The following is a 15,940-nucleotide window of genomic DNA, read 5'->3' on the forward strand; positions in this document are numbered from 1 at the left end:
TCAATTTTCTAGGCAGGTTCTTCAGGTCCTATACCGAGTCTGTATGTCTAGGTCATATATCCTGTCTTGATAATCATCCCAATCCATCATGAAATGTTTATGTCCAAAGCCTATTTTTCACATTCTCATCTGTAGAGTCTATGAATGCTATGGGATGGGGATGTTTTTGGCAATCAGATTAAATTTCCACCACTAGAATTTGGCTAGAAATAGCAAGGAATCTAATGCACATATGTTTCCAAAACTAAGTCTCATCCATCTCACTTAAAAATTTAGACACATCCATCTAACTTGTAGTTTAGAATTGGAAACCACAAAGTACATTTTATATCCATCATAATGTATGCATCCTTCTTATAGGATTTGTTCAAATGCTATAAAAAAGTAATTAATCAGTCCATAATCCCAGTGAGCCTGGCATTTCCTGATACTCACCTAGGTTTTTGCTCCAGGATTTTGTCTTTTGATCTAGTTCTGGAGTTGACTGCACTGACTTGCTTTAGAGCATGAGCTGGAGAGAAAGACAGTCAGTGTTTTTATATCCACAATTATAAGCCAACAATAAACAAAATAGAGAGAAGTATAATGGAGGATTACACAAGTTGGAGAGGTTTTTAAGTTCTAGATCCATAGGTTTACTGGGAGCCCTAGTATTTTCTCCATTATTTCAGCTTGTCCTAAAATGTTCTGGAATATCATAGCAAAACTGAGATTTCTTACTGAGAAAACCTACAGAGAAATTATTTTTTTTCTCAGAGAAAGGGATGCTAACTCTCTCAGTGTCCCTCTGAGAGGGCTGCTAACTTATTTCAGATCTTCCACAGAAGGGCTAAATATTTCCCAAGAAGAAAACCACTCTAGCCTTTAAAAGAAACATAATTTCATGCAGCCTTTATACAAATGTGATTCTCGTGAAGATTAGTAAGAAAACACAATGGCAAATTCCCCAAAGCTGTCATTGTCTTGCAAGTGTTACTAACAGTGATAATAGCATCCTATGTGACAGGCATTGCCCTAAGAGCTTTGTATCTCTTTTAATTTTCAAAACTATCCCTATGAGAAAGGTACTATAGTTATTATCCTTATTTTAGGGATAAAAAGACTGTGGCACCGAGCTCTTACGCAGGAAACACAAACCAAGGTCATACACCAAGACCTACCAGTTACTGAGGTTCAAATAACCTTAGTGAATTTGACGGTAAATGGGCTAGTGAATTTGATGATAAATACCTCAGTGCTAGACAGATTTTTGTCTTTATTCACAGTCTGATACTTGAACTCTTTGAATTTTAGATTTCTCATCTCTAAACAGAAAGAATTGAATTTGGAGATTTCTAAGGTCTCTTCTATGATTTCTGTGCTTTCTTTTTTCTAGAAGGAATCATCTAGCCCATAATGGAAGAAACTGATTGACCTCAAACATCTCTATGAAACATGGGGATTCCATGGCTCAAAGAATGCAAATTCAGTTTGAAGATGTTTCAGCCTGTCCCTCTAAGGCACAGTCTCATCTTTATAGCCTTTAATAATAACATTTAAATTTATTTATTTTCAATTTATAAACTACTTTTACATGCATTATGTAAATTGAGCTCACAAATGACCTGATAAGAGAATAGGTAAATTTAACTATATTTTGCAGGAGAAAAACATAAAACTCAGAAAGGGTAAGTGGCTTGCCTGAAACACAGAATTGTTTAAGATAGGGCAAGCGAGGAGAGCAAGTATTGGGGAAGAAGCAAGCATCAATAAATGAGAGTGAGCCACTCCCTCTTTCCACTTTCCTCTTTCCATTAAGTCAGTACTAAGTCAATGTACTTGTTCCTACACACTTGATACAATGTTTAAGAGCTTAGTTGTTCTCTGACATGAAAGAGCGGTAGCAAGATAGCAGGGGATTCAAATTCTGTCACTTACCTTCTGTCTTAATTTAAGCAAGACACCTAATCTCTGTGTCTTGCTTATGAATTGTTTATTTCTGGAGTTTTTCATTTAATATTTTTGGACCATGGTTGACCGCGGGTAGCTGAAACCGCGGGAAGCAAAATTGCAGATAAGGGGGAACTAGTGTATAAGTCAGCACAACATTGGGGAATAAATAGTGAACCTATTGTTAGGAATCCTGGAATCTAGTTCTCTCACTGAATAACCATATCAGTCTTCATCAAACAACACAGAAAAAGCATAGAATTTGTAGAAGAGACCTTAGAAATCTCCAAAATGAGGACCATGGCACCCTCTGGAGTTTTGGAGGAGGATTAAGTAAACGTAAAACTTATGAATATATTGACATCGTTACGATCCACAACGTACAAGCTATCATCAATATAATTAGTTTGTGTAAGAATTAGCCTAACCTAAATCTGTAAATATGTAAAATTTATCTTTAGCTTTGTTATACTTTTCTTCACAAATCCATTTCTCGCCTCTGATTGGATTATATTATATAACATTTCCATAAGGCAAGACTCTTAGATTTTTTAGAGCTAGATGTAATCTTAGAGATGCGATATATCCAAACCCAAATTACACTGCAAAGAGTACTTTTTACCATTTACTTTCTAAGCTACCTGTTATTGACTTCAGCAATGAGAGTAAGAATGATAGGAAAGAAAAAGAAATGAGTAATAAGCAGCTGGAGGGGCAGGGGAGAGATAATAATGTACATTGTTCAGTTCCATGTCTGCCACTAGGAAAAGCAGAGTGAGCTGAAGCACTGTATTTCACAAATGGGAAGAACCACAAGAATTAAGTCGTTTGATGAAGACTGATTCAGTGAGAGAACTAGATTCCGGGATTTCTAACAATAAGTCCACTATTTATTCCACAATGTTGTGCTGGGTTATACACTAGTTCCCCCTAACCTGCAATTTTGCTTCCTGCGGTTACAGCTACCCACGGTCAACCGTGGTCCAAAAATATTAACAGAAAACTCCAGAAATAAACAGTTCATAAGTTTTAAATGACTTGCTATTCTGTGTGGCCTGATGTAATATTTCACCGTTCTGCTCTGTCCTGTCTGGGAAGTTCACCATCTCTTTGTCTAGCACATACATGCTGTGTGGATGCTCCCCACGCATTGGTCACTTGAGAGCTTGGGTTATCCGATCAACTGTCATGGTATTAAAGTGCTTGTGTTCAAGGAACTCTTATTTTTCTTCATGATGGCCCCAAAGTGCATGAGTAGTAATGCTGGCATCTTGGTCTATTTTATTATTAATTATTGTTTTTAATCTCTTCCTGTGCCTAGTTTATAACTTTAACTTTATCATAAGCATATACATAATTTTAAAAAGCATAGTATATACAGAGTTAGGTACTCTCCAAAGTTTCATTCAACCACTGGGGGTCTTGGAAACATCCTTTGTGGATGAGGTGTGCCTACTGCACTCCCATTGTAGTGACACATAAATTAACCAGAATTTTGAAACTGAAGAATTGTGTACCTTTTAAAGGAATTTTTGAACAGACTCAAGATCAAAAAGGGTGAATTATAATAAATAAATGGAAGATCACAGAGTGATCACACCTCTTACATCCTACTCTCTGTCAGGTAATTTCTTTCCCCTAAATCTCAGCAAAAGTGTACTCAAACAGAATCTAATTTCCCTTGATATTTATGCAAATAACAGAAAGAAATTCCCCACAGGGACAGACCTGTACCTAAAATCTGTGGAACCAGAGCAAGAGTGCAATAAAGGCTCACATGTTGCATTTCCAATTATTTAAAAGTCACTGATAGAACTAAAAGACTCAAGTTCTATCACTTTCTCTGACAAATACACCTTCCGAGCCACCTAGAAGGCAAGGATCAGATGACAATGTCTGGATTCCTGAGACTTCCTCTTGGGGACATGGCTGTCCTTGATGAGTCCGTTTCAGCCAAAGCCTTTGCTCCTCTTCTCCCCCTCCCAAGCTCCACTTTGCACTCTCAGAATTTCTGTACATCTGCAGATACCTCAGCTGACAGGTCCAGACTCTGCCCACTCTCCCACCTGCAAGAGCAAACATCCTCAGGCCAAAGAATGATGCAAGCCAGCAGGGAAGTCTGCCCGTGAAAGGACAAACCTGAGGAATGATAGCCCAGGTCCCAGGAGCAAGCTTCCATTATTTGAGCAGAGAATTCTGGGACCTGAGTTCCTAGAATAGTCAAGAAGTGGGAAGTGGGGAAGACACTCCTAGCCAGAGAGCCATGCAGGGAAGGCTAGAGTGGGAACTGACTAAAGAATGAAGTACAGGGCGAGGTTCGGTTGGCCCAGGTTTAGGAGGCAGCATTGCAGGGACATCACGCTGGATGTAAGCTGTTATTTAATGTAGTGTTTGATATCAAGATCCGTTTTTGTGTTGCTCCCTGCAGTGGCTAAGGAAATCATCCTCTATAGAGCTAACCTTTTACAGATTCTCTCTTGATCTAGCTATCTAGTTTTTATTGTGAGTATAAGTCTTTATGTATTTTTTATCCAGCATTCAAAAAATCAAAATTCCAGAATATTCATTTTTAATAACATATTCTATTTCTGGAATAAAAATTTTCTCTACTTTCCACCTTTCTGATTGTCATGGAAAAGACAGAAATATTGAGGTAATTAGAAAGAAGTTAAAGTTACATTTTTCTAACTCTGGCAAATCTCTGATTGTGAATTGGTAACATCTATTAATACATCTATTAACATCTATCAGCCCAAATTCAAGAATATTACTGCTTTTATTCTGTTACAGTAGAGGGCACTTGTACATAAAAAAGTTATGCAAATACAGAAAAGGTGGAATTTTATTTCCAAAATTGGGTATTTAAACAACAGCAAATTCCACAGGTTTCAAAAGACACACAATTTATATTTCGTGGCAAATTAAATATTTAGCTTAAAGTTACACACTGCTTACTTTTGGAACTATATTTTCTAAAGGCATACAATCTATATTTCATGTGACCTTTAAAATAAATGACCACACACACAAGAAAGACACTGGCTCATAGCATTCCATAGCACCTTGTTAACTCCTGAGGGGATACACCTTCAGATTCATCTTTTTAACAAACAGCTACCGAGTGCCTGTAATTTGCCTAGCATGAGGCTACCCAAGTGACGGAGATAGAGAAATGACACACTCCATGCTTCTTCTAGTCTACGAGGCACTCCCAGACATCTATTTTCTACACAAGAAGCATAAATTATTACTTAACCTTTCTGAGAAGGCAAGGAATCATTTCCACAGTTGCTAAACATTAAGAAAAGAGGAAGTTCTTCTTCTGTTAAGGATGCCAGCCACATCTGACAATCCACCAAATAATTTTGCAAATAGAATATTTGTAATATGAGAAAGGTGGAAAAACAAGGAATTTAAAAAACAGTACTACAAAACTAATGTGTGTTAGCTTAGGTCCCAAAGAGAAACATCAGCAAAATGGACTTTGGTTTTGGATTTAACAGCATTAAAATAATAAATTGTACTGATCTTGTTATAAACTGATGTCACATTTTTAGGACTTTATATCCCGGACAAGTGTCAGGTAAGCTAATGGATACTACTAGTTCATGTAGAAAATAATGAAACATAGCTCTATATTTCTTCTTTTATCTTGAAATTATGAGTTAGCTGGTTTTACAGTTAGTTTGCTGTGCTGCTCTGGAAAGGTATAGGAAAATGATCCAGAAAAGTACAGGAAAAAATATGATGGTCTCTACATGACAAACAACCTACAGCTGTGAAAGGAGATGATGGTACATTACCCAACTTTAGGATAATGCTGGATAGCAAACATTCTTGCATCTTACACATTGGATAAAGATCAAACCACTTCTCTTTTTTTTTTTTTTTTTTTTTTTTTTTTTAATGTCCATACATCTTAATTTAATATTCTAGGGCTAGAGTAACAAAAATTGTTAAATAAACCTAAATAAATAGTTAATTCTTAAAACTTGAACAAACATTGATCCCTTTTGCCTTTCCCAATTTCTTTCTTTTGTTTCTCTTCCTCAGTGTGCTATATTATACCTAGATGTTTAAAATATTTATTATTTATTTCACATGTATGTTCCCTGTTCTTAATTGAAAAGGAGATATAATGTTTTGAGTTATTATATTCTAGACTTGGACTAGAGTTTATAAGTAATCTAATTTCTTATTTCATAAATGAATAAACAGACCCCAGAGAACCTAAAACTTTTCTTAAAAATCATCAATGAGTTTGATTTTTAACTGATGTGTCTCATTGTATTTGCTTCTTTCCTATGGAAAGGAAGGTGTCCTGCCCCTGACTTCAGCAGGATGAATGAAAATTTATAGTATGAAATTACTCAATTAATGAACTTTCAAAATGAGTAGGTATACTGTATCTTAAGTTTATTTTTCATTGTGTCCTTACCTTTTTCTTCTTCACTGATGACTTGGTGCAAATTAGTGAGATTTCTAGTTTTAGACAGCAGCTCCTGGTATGTTCCCATTTGAGCTATTCTGCCACTTTCCATTACAACAATAAGATCCATTTGTGGCAGAAGTGTGAGATTGTGTGTCACTAAAATACGAGTCTGAAAAACAAAGTGTTTTATCTCAGAGGTTACAAAAAATGGCATTTTCAAAAAAGCTGCAGTAACTTTTTTTTCTTTACTATTTTAGAGTACGATTTTTGGTAGGTGCCAGTTTAAGGCAGCATCTATATATCTTACAAGGAATAATGACATGCTGCTAGATGAGAAAATAGTTTGTAAATGTGATTTTTGACACTTCTGTCCAGGTATTTTTTCATTCATTAGAAATGAATCAATTTAATTGCAAATTCAAAACAATTTCATAATGTCATTCTTGCTTATTTTTAAATATACAGTACCATTACAAAAAAGTGTTTAATCCAAGTCGTAATTCATAGTCTTTATTTTTAAGTCATTCATATTATTTTATACATATATGTACAATTAAGTGTGACATTTTTAATCTTGGGTTTATGTCAATATATAAAGATGTTTATTTTTACTGAGACATATATTTTATAATTTTATACATATATTTTTCAGAGTTCTCTATATTAATAATTCCATAAACACATATTATAAACAAATGAATGTGATTTTGGAGTCAGACATACTTTAAAAAATCTCTATTGTTCTTAAGTTGAGCAACCTATATCAAGTCATTGTGAGCCCTGAGCTCCTTTATATGTGAAATAGGGATAAATGAACTAATTTATACTGCAAAATATGGCATGTACTTGTAAATACTAATTTTCATCTTCTTGGCCCTTTAAAAAACAGTTGAATCGCTATGATTGCTATGTCCATAATACCAAATTTTACACTTTATATAAGCAATAAAATAATTCTTTTTTTTTTTTTTTTTTTGAGATGGAGTCTTGCTCTCTCGCCCAGGCTGGAGTGCAGTGGCACAATCTCAGCTCACTGCAAACTCCCCCTCCCAGGTTCAAGCAATTCTCTGCCTCAGCCTCTCAAGTAGCTGGGATTACAGGCACCCACCATCACGCCCAGCTAATTTTTCTATTTTTAGTAGAGACGGGGCTTCACTATCTTAGCCAGGCTGGTCTTGAACTCCTGACCTCGTGATCCACCCGCCTCAGCCTCCCAAAGTGCTGGGATTACAGGCATGAGCCACCATGCCTGCAAATAATTCTATTTGTAATAACAGCAGTGCACCAAAATACCATTTTAAAAATCACTTGAGTCAACTCAACAACAATTCGTTACGGCACATAAATCCCCTTAGGATATGGTATTAGATGAAGAGATAACCTCACATAAATGGTCACCAGAGTAAACTTGTAAGTGAAACTTTAATATTTACACATGGAAATTTGTCTGTGAAACTGCAATCTAAGCAGCCCATTTTTTCATGTGAAATGTGACTACTTTGCTGAAACAAATAAACAAAATAAATGGAATTTTAGGCACAGTGCTAGGCAGATCCCCGGCCCCACAAGAAAGCATAAATGAAACTATGTCTACCTTATTTTTCAAAAGGCCCAAGGACCCTATCACTTTTTCAAAAAGCTGCTTTCCAACATGAACATCAACAGCAGACAAGGGGTCATCCAGGAGGTAGATGTCGGCTCCACTGTAGACAGCTCTAGCCAGGCTTACTCGATGTTGCTGGCCCCCACTTATATTCACACCCTGAAAATGGAGCAGGAGAAAAACAAGATGAGAGGAAATGCTTATACATCTCAAAGCACGTGCAGTTACATCCAAATGCTCTTTTATAGCATGGATAGATAGCAACCCAAGATGAACGCTCCAACCTTTCTTTATCCACGGCTTTCTAGGCCTAGCACCATCCCATTTCCTAGTGTTACTAACTTGCACAAATTAACAGATATATCTACTTTCTCTTAACTGCTTACTCTTGAAAGAGGATGCTAACAATTAAGGAGAAAAGAATTTCTGAATCTCTAACTCTGAAAAGTCGTGCCTGTGGAATATTAAATAAGACTTTTGGCTGCCAACCATATACTGACATCAGTGATTATTTTTAAAATGACACATAGGAAATTGAAAATAATAACTAAATTACCAAAGAAGTAATCAACATGTCCTATTTTCTCCTGTAGAAAGATTAGCACAAGTCTTGTTGGCAAAAGTACAACTCTAAGAAGCAAGAATAGGGAATGTTCATCATGTCCATGTGAGAATTAAAGTTGACATGTACAACCATGTATGAAGAATTATGGAGCCAGGCCCAATTTACTTTACTTATTTTATATTTAGGGTTTACAGATCTGGTTTAAAAGCTCTCAGTGCAGCACATAACTTAGGCAATGATCTGTAATTATAAAATGCCATTGCCTCTTTGCATTTTTCATCCTTCTCCTACTCAGCAAATATCTTCTGGGTATGACTATATTTTGAATACTACGCTAGTGCTTGGGATTCAAAGATGAGTGAAACAGAGTCTCACGAGGAGGTCACATTTTAGCAAGGGGGATAGGCATTATACGCCCTCCTCCCACACACGCATATACACACACATAAAGGAATGTAATATGTGTGTGTGCATATGCTTATAATAGCACCTAAGTTTTATGTTTGTTGGGAGCATTCAATAAGATTAGAGTAAAAATTTTAGGAAAAATTCAACACTGAGTGTGGATACAATCAACATTAGCTATTATCATGCAGTTACTCTTCTTTCCAATTCATCCCTCTACCTTGTCATCACTTTTTCTGTAATTATGTCATCATCTTGCACAAAAACCTTGGATATCCACAGCTCCCTCTTTTCATCACTCATGAGCAACAGCAAAAACAACAAATTCTTTCGTTTAAATCTAAGATGCTTATATTCCAGCGTTAACTCATCTCTTCACCACTCTCCCAATGTTGCCTTCAGGTGACTGTGGTTTGCCAAGCAGACTAACCTGGTCTTTCCTACTGGGAAGAGGCTATTCACTCTGCTTGGGAGACTACATCCTTCTGTTTTAACTTAAGGGCTACTCACACTGAAATGTCCTCTGAAGGCAACTTCCATTAGGTATCCCAAGTGCAGTGATTCATTCTCTCCCTGCCTGTCTTGCTGCACTTTGTGTATTCATCCCATTGCTAGAATTGGCAATATTTATCTCAGTCTCTCTCACTAGCCTATAAGCCCCTACCTAGTTAATCCTTGTGTTCTCGACACCCGGTGTCTAACACTAGGTGATTAATAAATATTGATAAAGACAACTGATGAATATTATTGGCAGAGGTGCACCAGACTGCAAATCTCTTGAAGGCAGAGTGGTAGATCTCTCACTCACCACTGTGTACCCCATAGCGGAAAAAGAGCATATAAAAATTAATAAATGTGGTCAAATGAAGAACGCCAAAAGAAAAGATGAATACAGGTAGGCGAAAAGTCTACAGTAATTGTCTTTATTGTCTCTTAAGCACCTGTAAACAGATTTCCTTTTGAAATATTCAATTGCATGTGTAAAGTTCAAATGCAGATTGGGATAAATTTAATCATAAAAATAAGATATTATAAATGGCAATAGCATTTAATGCCTATATTAAATCTATACTTCTTAGTTTGGATTTGTTTCCCTGTTTAAGATTTTTTATAGTTACAAAATATCAGATATTTCATATTTTTAGAGATTGGGTTTATCAGCATCTTGTTCAACATGTGTTAACAAGTTTGAAGAAGAATTCACATGTCTGCCTTTTAGCTATGGAATCATTTTGCTTAGAGATGGTGAAGATGCAAGAAGAAATCCAAGGGTTGGAAAAAATAAATCTATTTAAAACTATTGAGAAAATACATCTGTAAAGTTATAGATTATAAATGAAGTAATTCTAGCTACAAGGTGAATTCTGGCTCATCCTGGATTTTATATATTTCTACATTCTACAATTTTGTTATATATTTCTTGTATTAATTTCTATAATGGGCTTATTAGATAACATGAGGGCAGGTGTAAAAATGTCTAACAATGTTATGCTCACACTTTTCAGAGATTCAAAGCACTGAGTAAGGATTATTTATTTATCTTTAGAGCACACATGAATTGCAGGCAGAGGCTACTTTTGCATTCATGTTTAATTAATGCAGATTTTAGCCAGGGGTTGGAGATAATCTCTTGGGGTTCATACTTCGGCTCATGATATATATATATATATGATATATATATATATATTTATATATATGATATATATATATTTATATATATATATTTTATATATATATATGTCTTTTTAAATCCAAAACACTGAGCAGGGTAATGACTATTTACTAACACAATGAAAATGAAATAGAACAAAGAGAGATGATTGGGGAACAAGTTCCACTTAAGCAGGAATGAGCAAACATGGAGAAGGTACATTCATAACAGTGTTGTTTTCAGAGCTTCTTTAGAACCTGGACTCGGGTGCCACTGCCGGAGACTGGCGCTCTTTTTCTCCTGTTCTAGCCTTGACTTTGCACACCAGAGATACAGGAACAAACAAAAGTATTAGTCACTCTTTAGAAAGTGAACTGCATTGTGCCAGCCACCAAAACAAAAGTTTGATGGTCTAATGAATGGGCTTTTATTCCCTTAAGTGGATACTAACAACAGAATTTCCGACTGATTTTAATCTTTTCCAAACAGTCAATTGTAAATAATTACTTGTCCTTAATACCGCCATCTCTTATATAGGAATTACATAATAATTTTTAAAAATTATAGTTGTATAGCTCTTCAAGACTTCAGGAAAAAGGCCATAAACATTTTATTAGCACAGCTGAATGGGATTATATTTCTTTATGTGATAAATTACAGTTTCCTTACTCTTTCTCCAATCTCAGTTTGATCTCCCTTTGGCAACTGCTCCAAATCTGGAAGGAGAGCACAGGCTTCCAATACTTGCTCATAAAACTCTTTCTTCATGATGGAGCCAAAAAGAATGTTTTCTTGCAAAATGCAATTCTGAATCCAGGCCTGCTGAGAAACATAAGCCACAGAGCCCTAAAAAAGAAAGAGGTTAAAAAAAATTCTTAACTAGAGAAAAGGAGAAGTTGCATGCATCACAGTAAAGGAACATATTTAGTCCATAGTTTTGCCTTCTTTAGCTTGAAAACAGAAATAAAAATTTAATATAGATACATATAATTATATAGATCATGGCACCATATTTTATATGTTTTGCTGGAATTTCCTCCAAATGAGTTACTTTGTGCTTCTTATTTACTTTCACTGTAGCTTCTATCTAAGTTATCTGTCTAAAGTAATATTCTCTGGAAGCAGATGCTGAGTGTGTTAGTTTGCTAGAGTTGCAGTAATAACATACCATGGACTGGGTGGCTTAAACAATGGAAATTTATTCTCATAATTCTGGAGGCTAGATGTCTGAAATCGGGTGTTAGCAAGGTTGATTTCTACTGAGGCCACTCTCTTCAGCTTGTTGATGATTGTAATTTTCTTGTGTTTCACATGGTCTCTCTCTCTCCCTGTGTGTGTGTGTGTGCGTGTGTGTGTGTCCTAATTCCTCTTATAAGGACACCAGTGATACTGAATTAGGACCCACCTTAATGAGCTTGTTTTAACTTAACTAGCTCTTTAAAGACCCTGTGTCCAAATACAGTCACATTCTGAGGTACTGGGAGTTAGAACTTCAACATATGAATTTTGGGGGAACACAATTCAGTCTGTAACACTGAATCAGATTTTGGGGTCCAAGTTGTTTGGGATCAACCCCTGTGGAAGGAAAGGAGGAGGGAAGATTAGGCAGAGGGAGAAGCCACATATGCCAATGTGATGCAGAACCAAGAAAGCTTTGGCCAATCCTCCGGAGAGCCATGGAAGAGAATTGGTCATCACAGCTGTCCCAAGTCAGGCTGAGCAAAAGTGGGACCCTGGGACAGGCCACTATCTGAAGTCCAGGCCAACCTTGAAGGAGATGACTTACTGTTCAGAATCCCACAGCTGGGACTTGTAGAAGTCCTAACTAGTAGGAGGATCTAGGTGGCAAATCTCCGTGTATTATACATTAACCACTGCTCCCAAATTTATGTTTTATGATTTTATACCTTGAAATGATTTTTAAATATATGACAGTCTGCTGCATAAAATATCTTCTCAACTCACCCTTCTTTTCTAGAAAAAGAACCCACAGTATTTGCATTAGTGGCCTACCTTTCAATCCACCCCATGGACTCAATTCAAACACTGATTCAGTATTTTAAGTACTCCGCACTCTATAACAATACCAGACACTTAAAGTACTTTCTGATATACACACATGTGCAACCATTATTAGCCTTTTGATTTCTACCTACTACTTTAAAGGTCAAAGATTAACTTGTAATTCTTCTTTGTTGCATATGTAAGACACAGAATGGCTGTTGATCAAAAACAATATAATTCTGATCTGACCTGATCTTGAACACAAAAGGAATTGTTCTCAAATTGCCTTGTGAAGTGAATAATCTAAACTTTGCTTTGAATTGCATATTAAATCAGCATGTGAGTGGTCGATATTTTGAATACTTGCTATGTATTAAGCAAGTGGAGCAGTGCAGAGGATGAAAAACAAAGGAGAAGAGACTGAAGAACATGAGAAAACAGAAACTACAATTTTCATAGAGATGTAAATGTTTGCTTTTATTATTTCCTTTCACATACAAATGAAAACATTTTGTTTCATTCTTAATAATGAAACTATAATAGAAGTTTCGTGAATTCAAAAATGGTCTCCAAATCTCTGGTGTTTCTGCCACAGAACACTGAACATTGACTCCTTTTCATGAACGGTGCCTGGTGTGAGCTTTTGACACTGAAAAGAGTAGGGAGTCTATAGAGAAAGTTTAGCGACAATAGGCAGTTTTAGAGTTTGAACATTGTGGATTAAAATATGCCTCAAAAAAGTAATCATCTGAAAAACCGAAAAATAGAAAGTGCACACAAAAGCACTTTGAAAATGCCACTATAATGTTAATTTTACTTCAATAGAGATAATCAGGATGATATAAATTCTGAATAAAAAATATTTAGGGAAATAATTCAGAATGTGATACTTCAAATCCTGCCATTGATCCAGGCCAAAAGCTTCCTGAAGGCCAATGACCAGTTATAAAAACAGATAATATATTTTTTCTTGGGCATCAGTAATTTAAAATAAACAAAGAATATCCTCTCTGCTTTACCACTAATAATGGCATTATTACAGTTTCTTTCATTGCTATGAACACCTTCTTAATTAACATTCAAAGATATTAGAAATAATCCTTAAATCTTATTATGAGATCCTCAATAGTCATAATAAAGATGTGATCATCATATATATTCATAGAGGGGAGCTAGGCTAGGTCTTTGCACATTATCCTATGCAATTATCACCCCAGCCTTTTCAGCTTATTACTATTATTAATGAATTAAGTGAAATCTAGAATTGACATTATTTTTATCTTTATCAATTTCTAATTATTTTTCAATATAAAATAAAGGGCGACCTCCTTTTGGATTCTTTTTCAAACTCTTTGAAGCAGAATTTGTTGTTTTTTATGCCTCAATTCATTTTTCATATCTGATTTAGACCTTTTTATCATTGATTATGGTATTTCCTTCACTACACTACGACCTTTGAAAGAAGAGGGGCATATCTTATTCACGTTTACTTCTCTGGCAGAAAGTGCTAGGCACATAGCATGGGCTCAGTAATTGCTTAGTGAAAATAGCTGCAAAAACTAAATAAAAATGAAATTAATATGACACTTATTATGTTTGTAATGTACACCCAAGTAAAAGGTACAGCTATCCTGAACTGCAGAGAAATGACTAATTGCAATTGCTACAAACAGCATAGTGCTACAAAGATAGTATACTTAAGGTTTAAAAACAGTGGTGTTCATTAAGTGCAATCTTATCAGAAAAAGTCGCAGGAATCATATTTGGCCCTAGACTAGGTAACAGTCATGCCGAGATAAAAAAGAATAACAAAAAATAGTCACCAAAGGACTGGAATCAGGAAAGATATAAAGGTAGAAAGAAATATGTGAGGAAAAATAAAAGGAGTTAGAGTTGATTTTTCCCAGAGAGGAAAGAAAAAATAAGACAGTGAAGAGATGCTGATCTCAGATACATAGAGCTTGTTCATCTTGTCACAGGTAAGAAGGAAAGATTGGGCTACTTAGTGTTTTACCTAAAGGTTGATTACATCTAAGGAAAAGTTCATTGGGTAGTCTACTGTTTCAAAAAGAGAGAGCTGATTAAGAACTTGTTCAATTCTTATTGACCTTTAAGAATAGAACAATTAATCAAGAGTAGATCTCTTTATGGTCCTAATGCTGAATCTTAAATGTAAGTTATTAATAAGTGTATTTTTCTGAAGTTTCTTTTTGGTCAAAGAACCTACCTGAGAGTGGCTACAAGACTTCTTAGAAATGAAATGGCTGTAATTACTTAGGGAACTTGCTGAATAATAAATAGAAACCTAATCAAATTACAATATAAATCACATTCATTTCTCTATAATTGGTTGCAATTCAGTTAATATCATCAAACAATTACCATAAGCATTTATAAATGATTTGCTGAAGTATTTGGAGAACAGAATTCTGTTATTAATCCACCCATAGTTAATCAATTTCTATGGAAATTGAAATGTGTGTTATAAACTGGAAATGCCCATTAAATGCTTGCATCTTCAATTCAGCTTGATAAATTCTTATTGATACTAATGACAAGTTGGCTATAGCTTGTTACATTAGAAGATGTTGAAAGAATGTATTTTTTATTTTACCTTTCTTTGGACTACTCCGGTAAGTTTCTCCATTTCCCCCAGAATGGCAGAAAGCATGGATGATTTTCCAGACCCAACTTGCCCTACAACAGCCACTAAAGCTCCTTCTGGGATCTTTATGTTCAAGCTGCATGAGAAGAAAGGGAGACAATATAGGAGATTCTTTTTATGGTTGTTTTAAAAATCTATTCCTAGATAAGTCACTGTGTGCAGCACTTAGCATCATCCCTGAAATCGTCACTTTTCACCTTTTTCTACAAATACCTACCCTTCCAAAATGCAAACAAATGAACAATAAAGTGCTGCAGATAGAAGAAATAATAGAAAAAAGGACAGCAAGATCACCATGAAAATGAAAGGTGAAGTGAGAGGTTAAAAGTCTTATTAATTTCAGTATATTGATCTTATTAAAAACCTCTAAGAAATAAAAATACAGAGCATTTTAGAACCCAATATTAACATTAAAAAAATTCTCCAAACCATGACTTACTCTCTTAGAACTGGCATTCCTGTTTTATCCCAGGAGAAAGAAGCATCTGTAAACTCAATAGCATGATCTAAGGAAGAAAAAAATATACAGTGATGCATTTTAAACCAATTACCTTCAACCCAGAAGTCAAATAAGTAATGAATGCAAAGAGGAAGTGCTGACCTCCTATATAGTTTGTTTCAATATTTTGAGGAAGAAGCTCCTCAGTGTTGAGAAAGTCTTCCAAACGCCCCAGGGATATCTTTGT

The 15,940-nt window shown here is 35.4% G+C and overlaps 1 protein-coding gene across 5 annotated transcripts in view; it reads right to left on the reverse strand.

Annotated features, from left to right (window-relative positions):
- Window positions 1-15,940, reverse strand: part of LOC111552989 (canalicular multispecific organic anion transporter 1-like) — a 91,139-nt gene that overhangs the window by 38,175 nt on the left and 37,024 nt on the right. For all 5 annotated transcript variants that reach the window (XM_023227503.1, XM_023227502.1, XM_023227501.1 and 2 more), the window contains 7 exons: window positions 15,856-15,940; window positions 15,694-15,760; window positions 15,204-15,330; window positions 11,255-11,431; window positions 7,956-8,123; window positions 6,368-6,530; window positions 436-511 (listed from right to left, as the gene is read on the reverse strand). In XM_023227503.1, coding sequence (XP_023083271.1) covers window positions 436-511; window positions 6,368-6,530; window positions 7,956-8,123; window positions 11,255-11,431; window positions 15,204-15,330; window positions 15,694-15,760; window positions 15,856-15,940 — 863 coding nt within the window. The remainder of the gene's footprint in view (window positions 1-435; window positions 512-6,367; window positions 6,531-7,955; window positions 8,124-11,254; window positions 11,432-15,203; window positions 15,331-15,693; window positions 15,761-15,855) is intronic.

This window comes from Piliocolobus tephrosceles, chromosome 19, assembly GCF_002776525.5.
Source record: "Piliocolobus tephrosceles isolate RC106 chromosome 19, ASM277652v3, whole genome shotgun sequence".
Lineage (NCBI taxonomy): Eukaryota > Metazoa > Chordata > Mammalia > Primates > Cercopithecidae > Piliocolobus > Piliocolobus tephrosceles.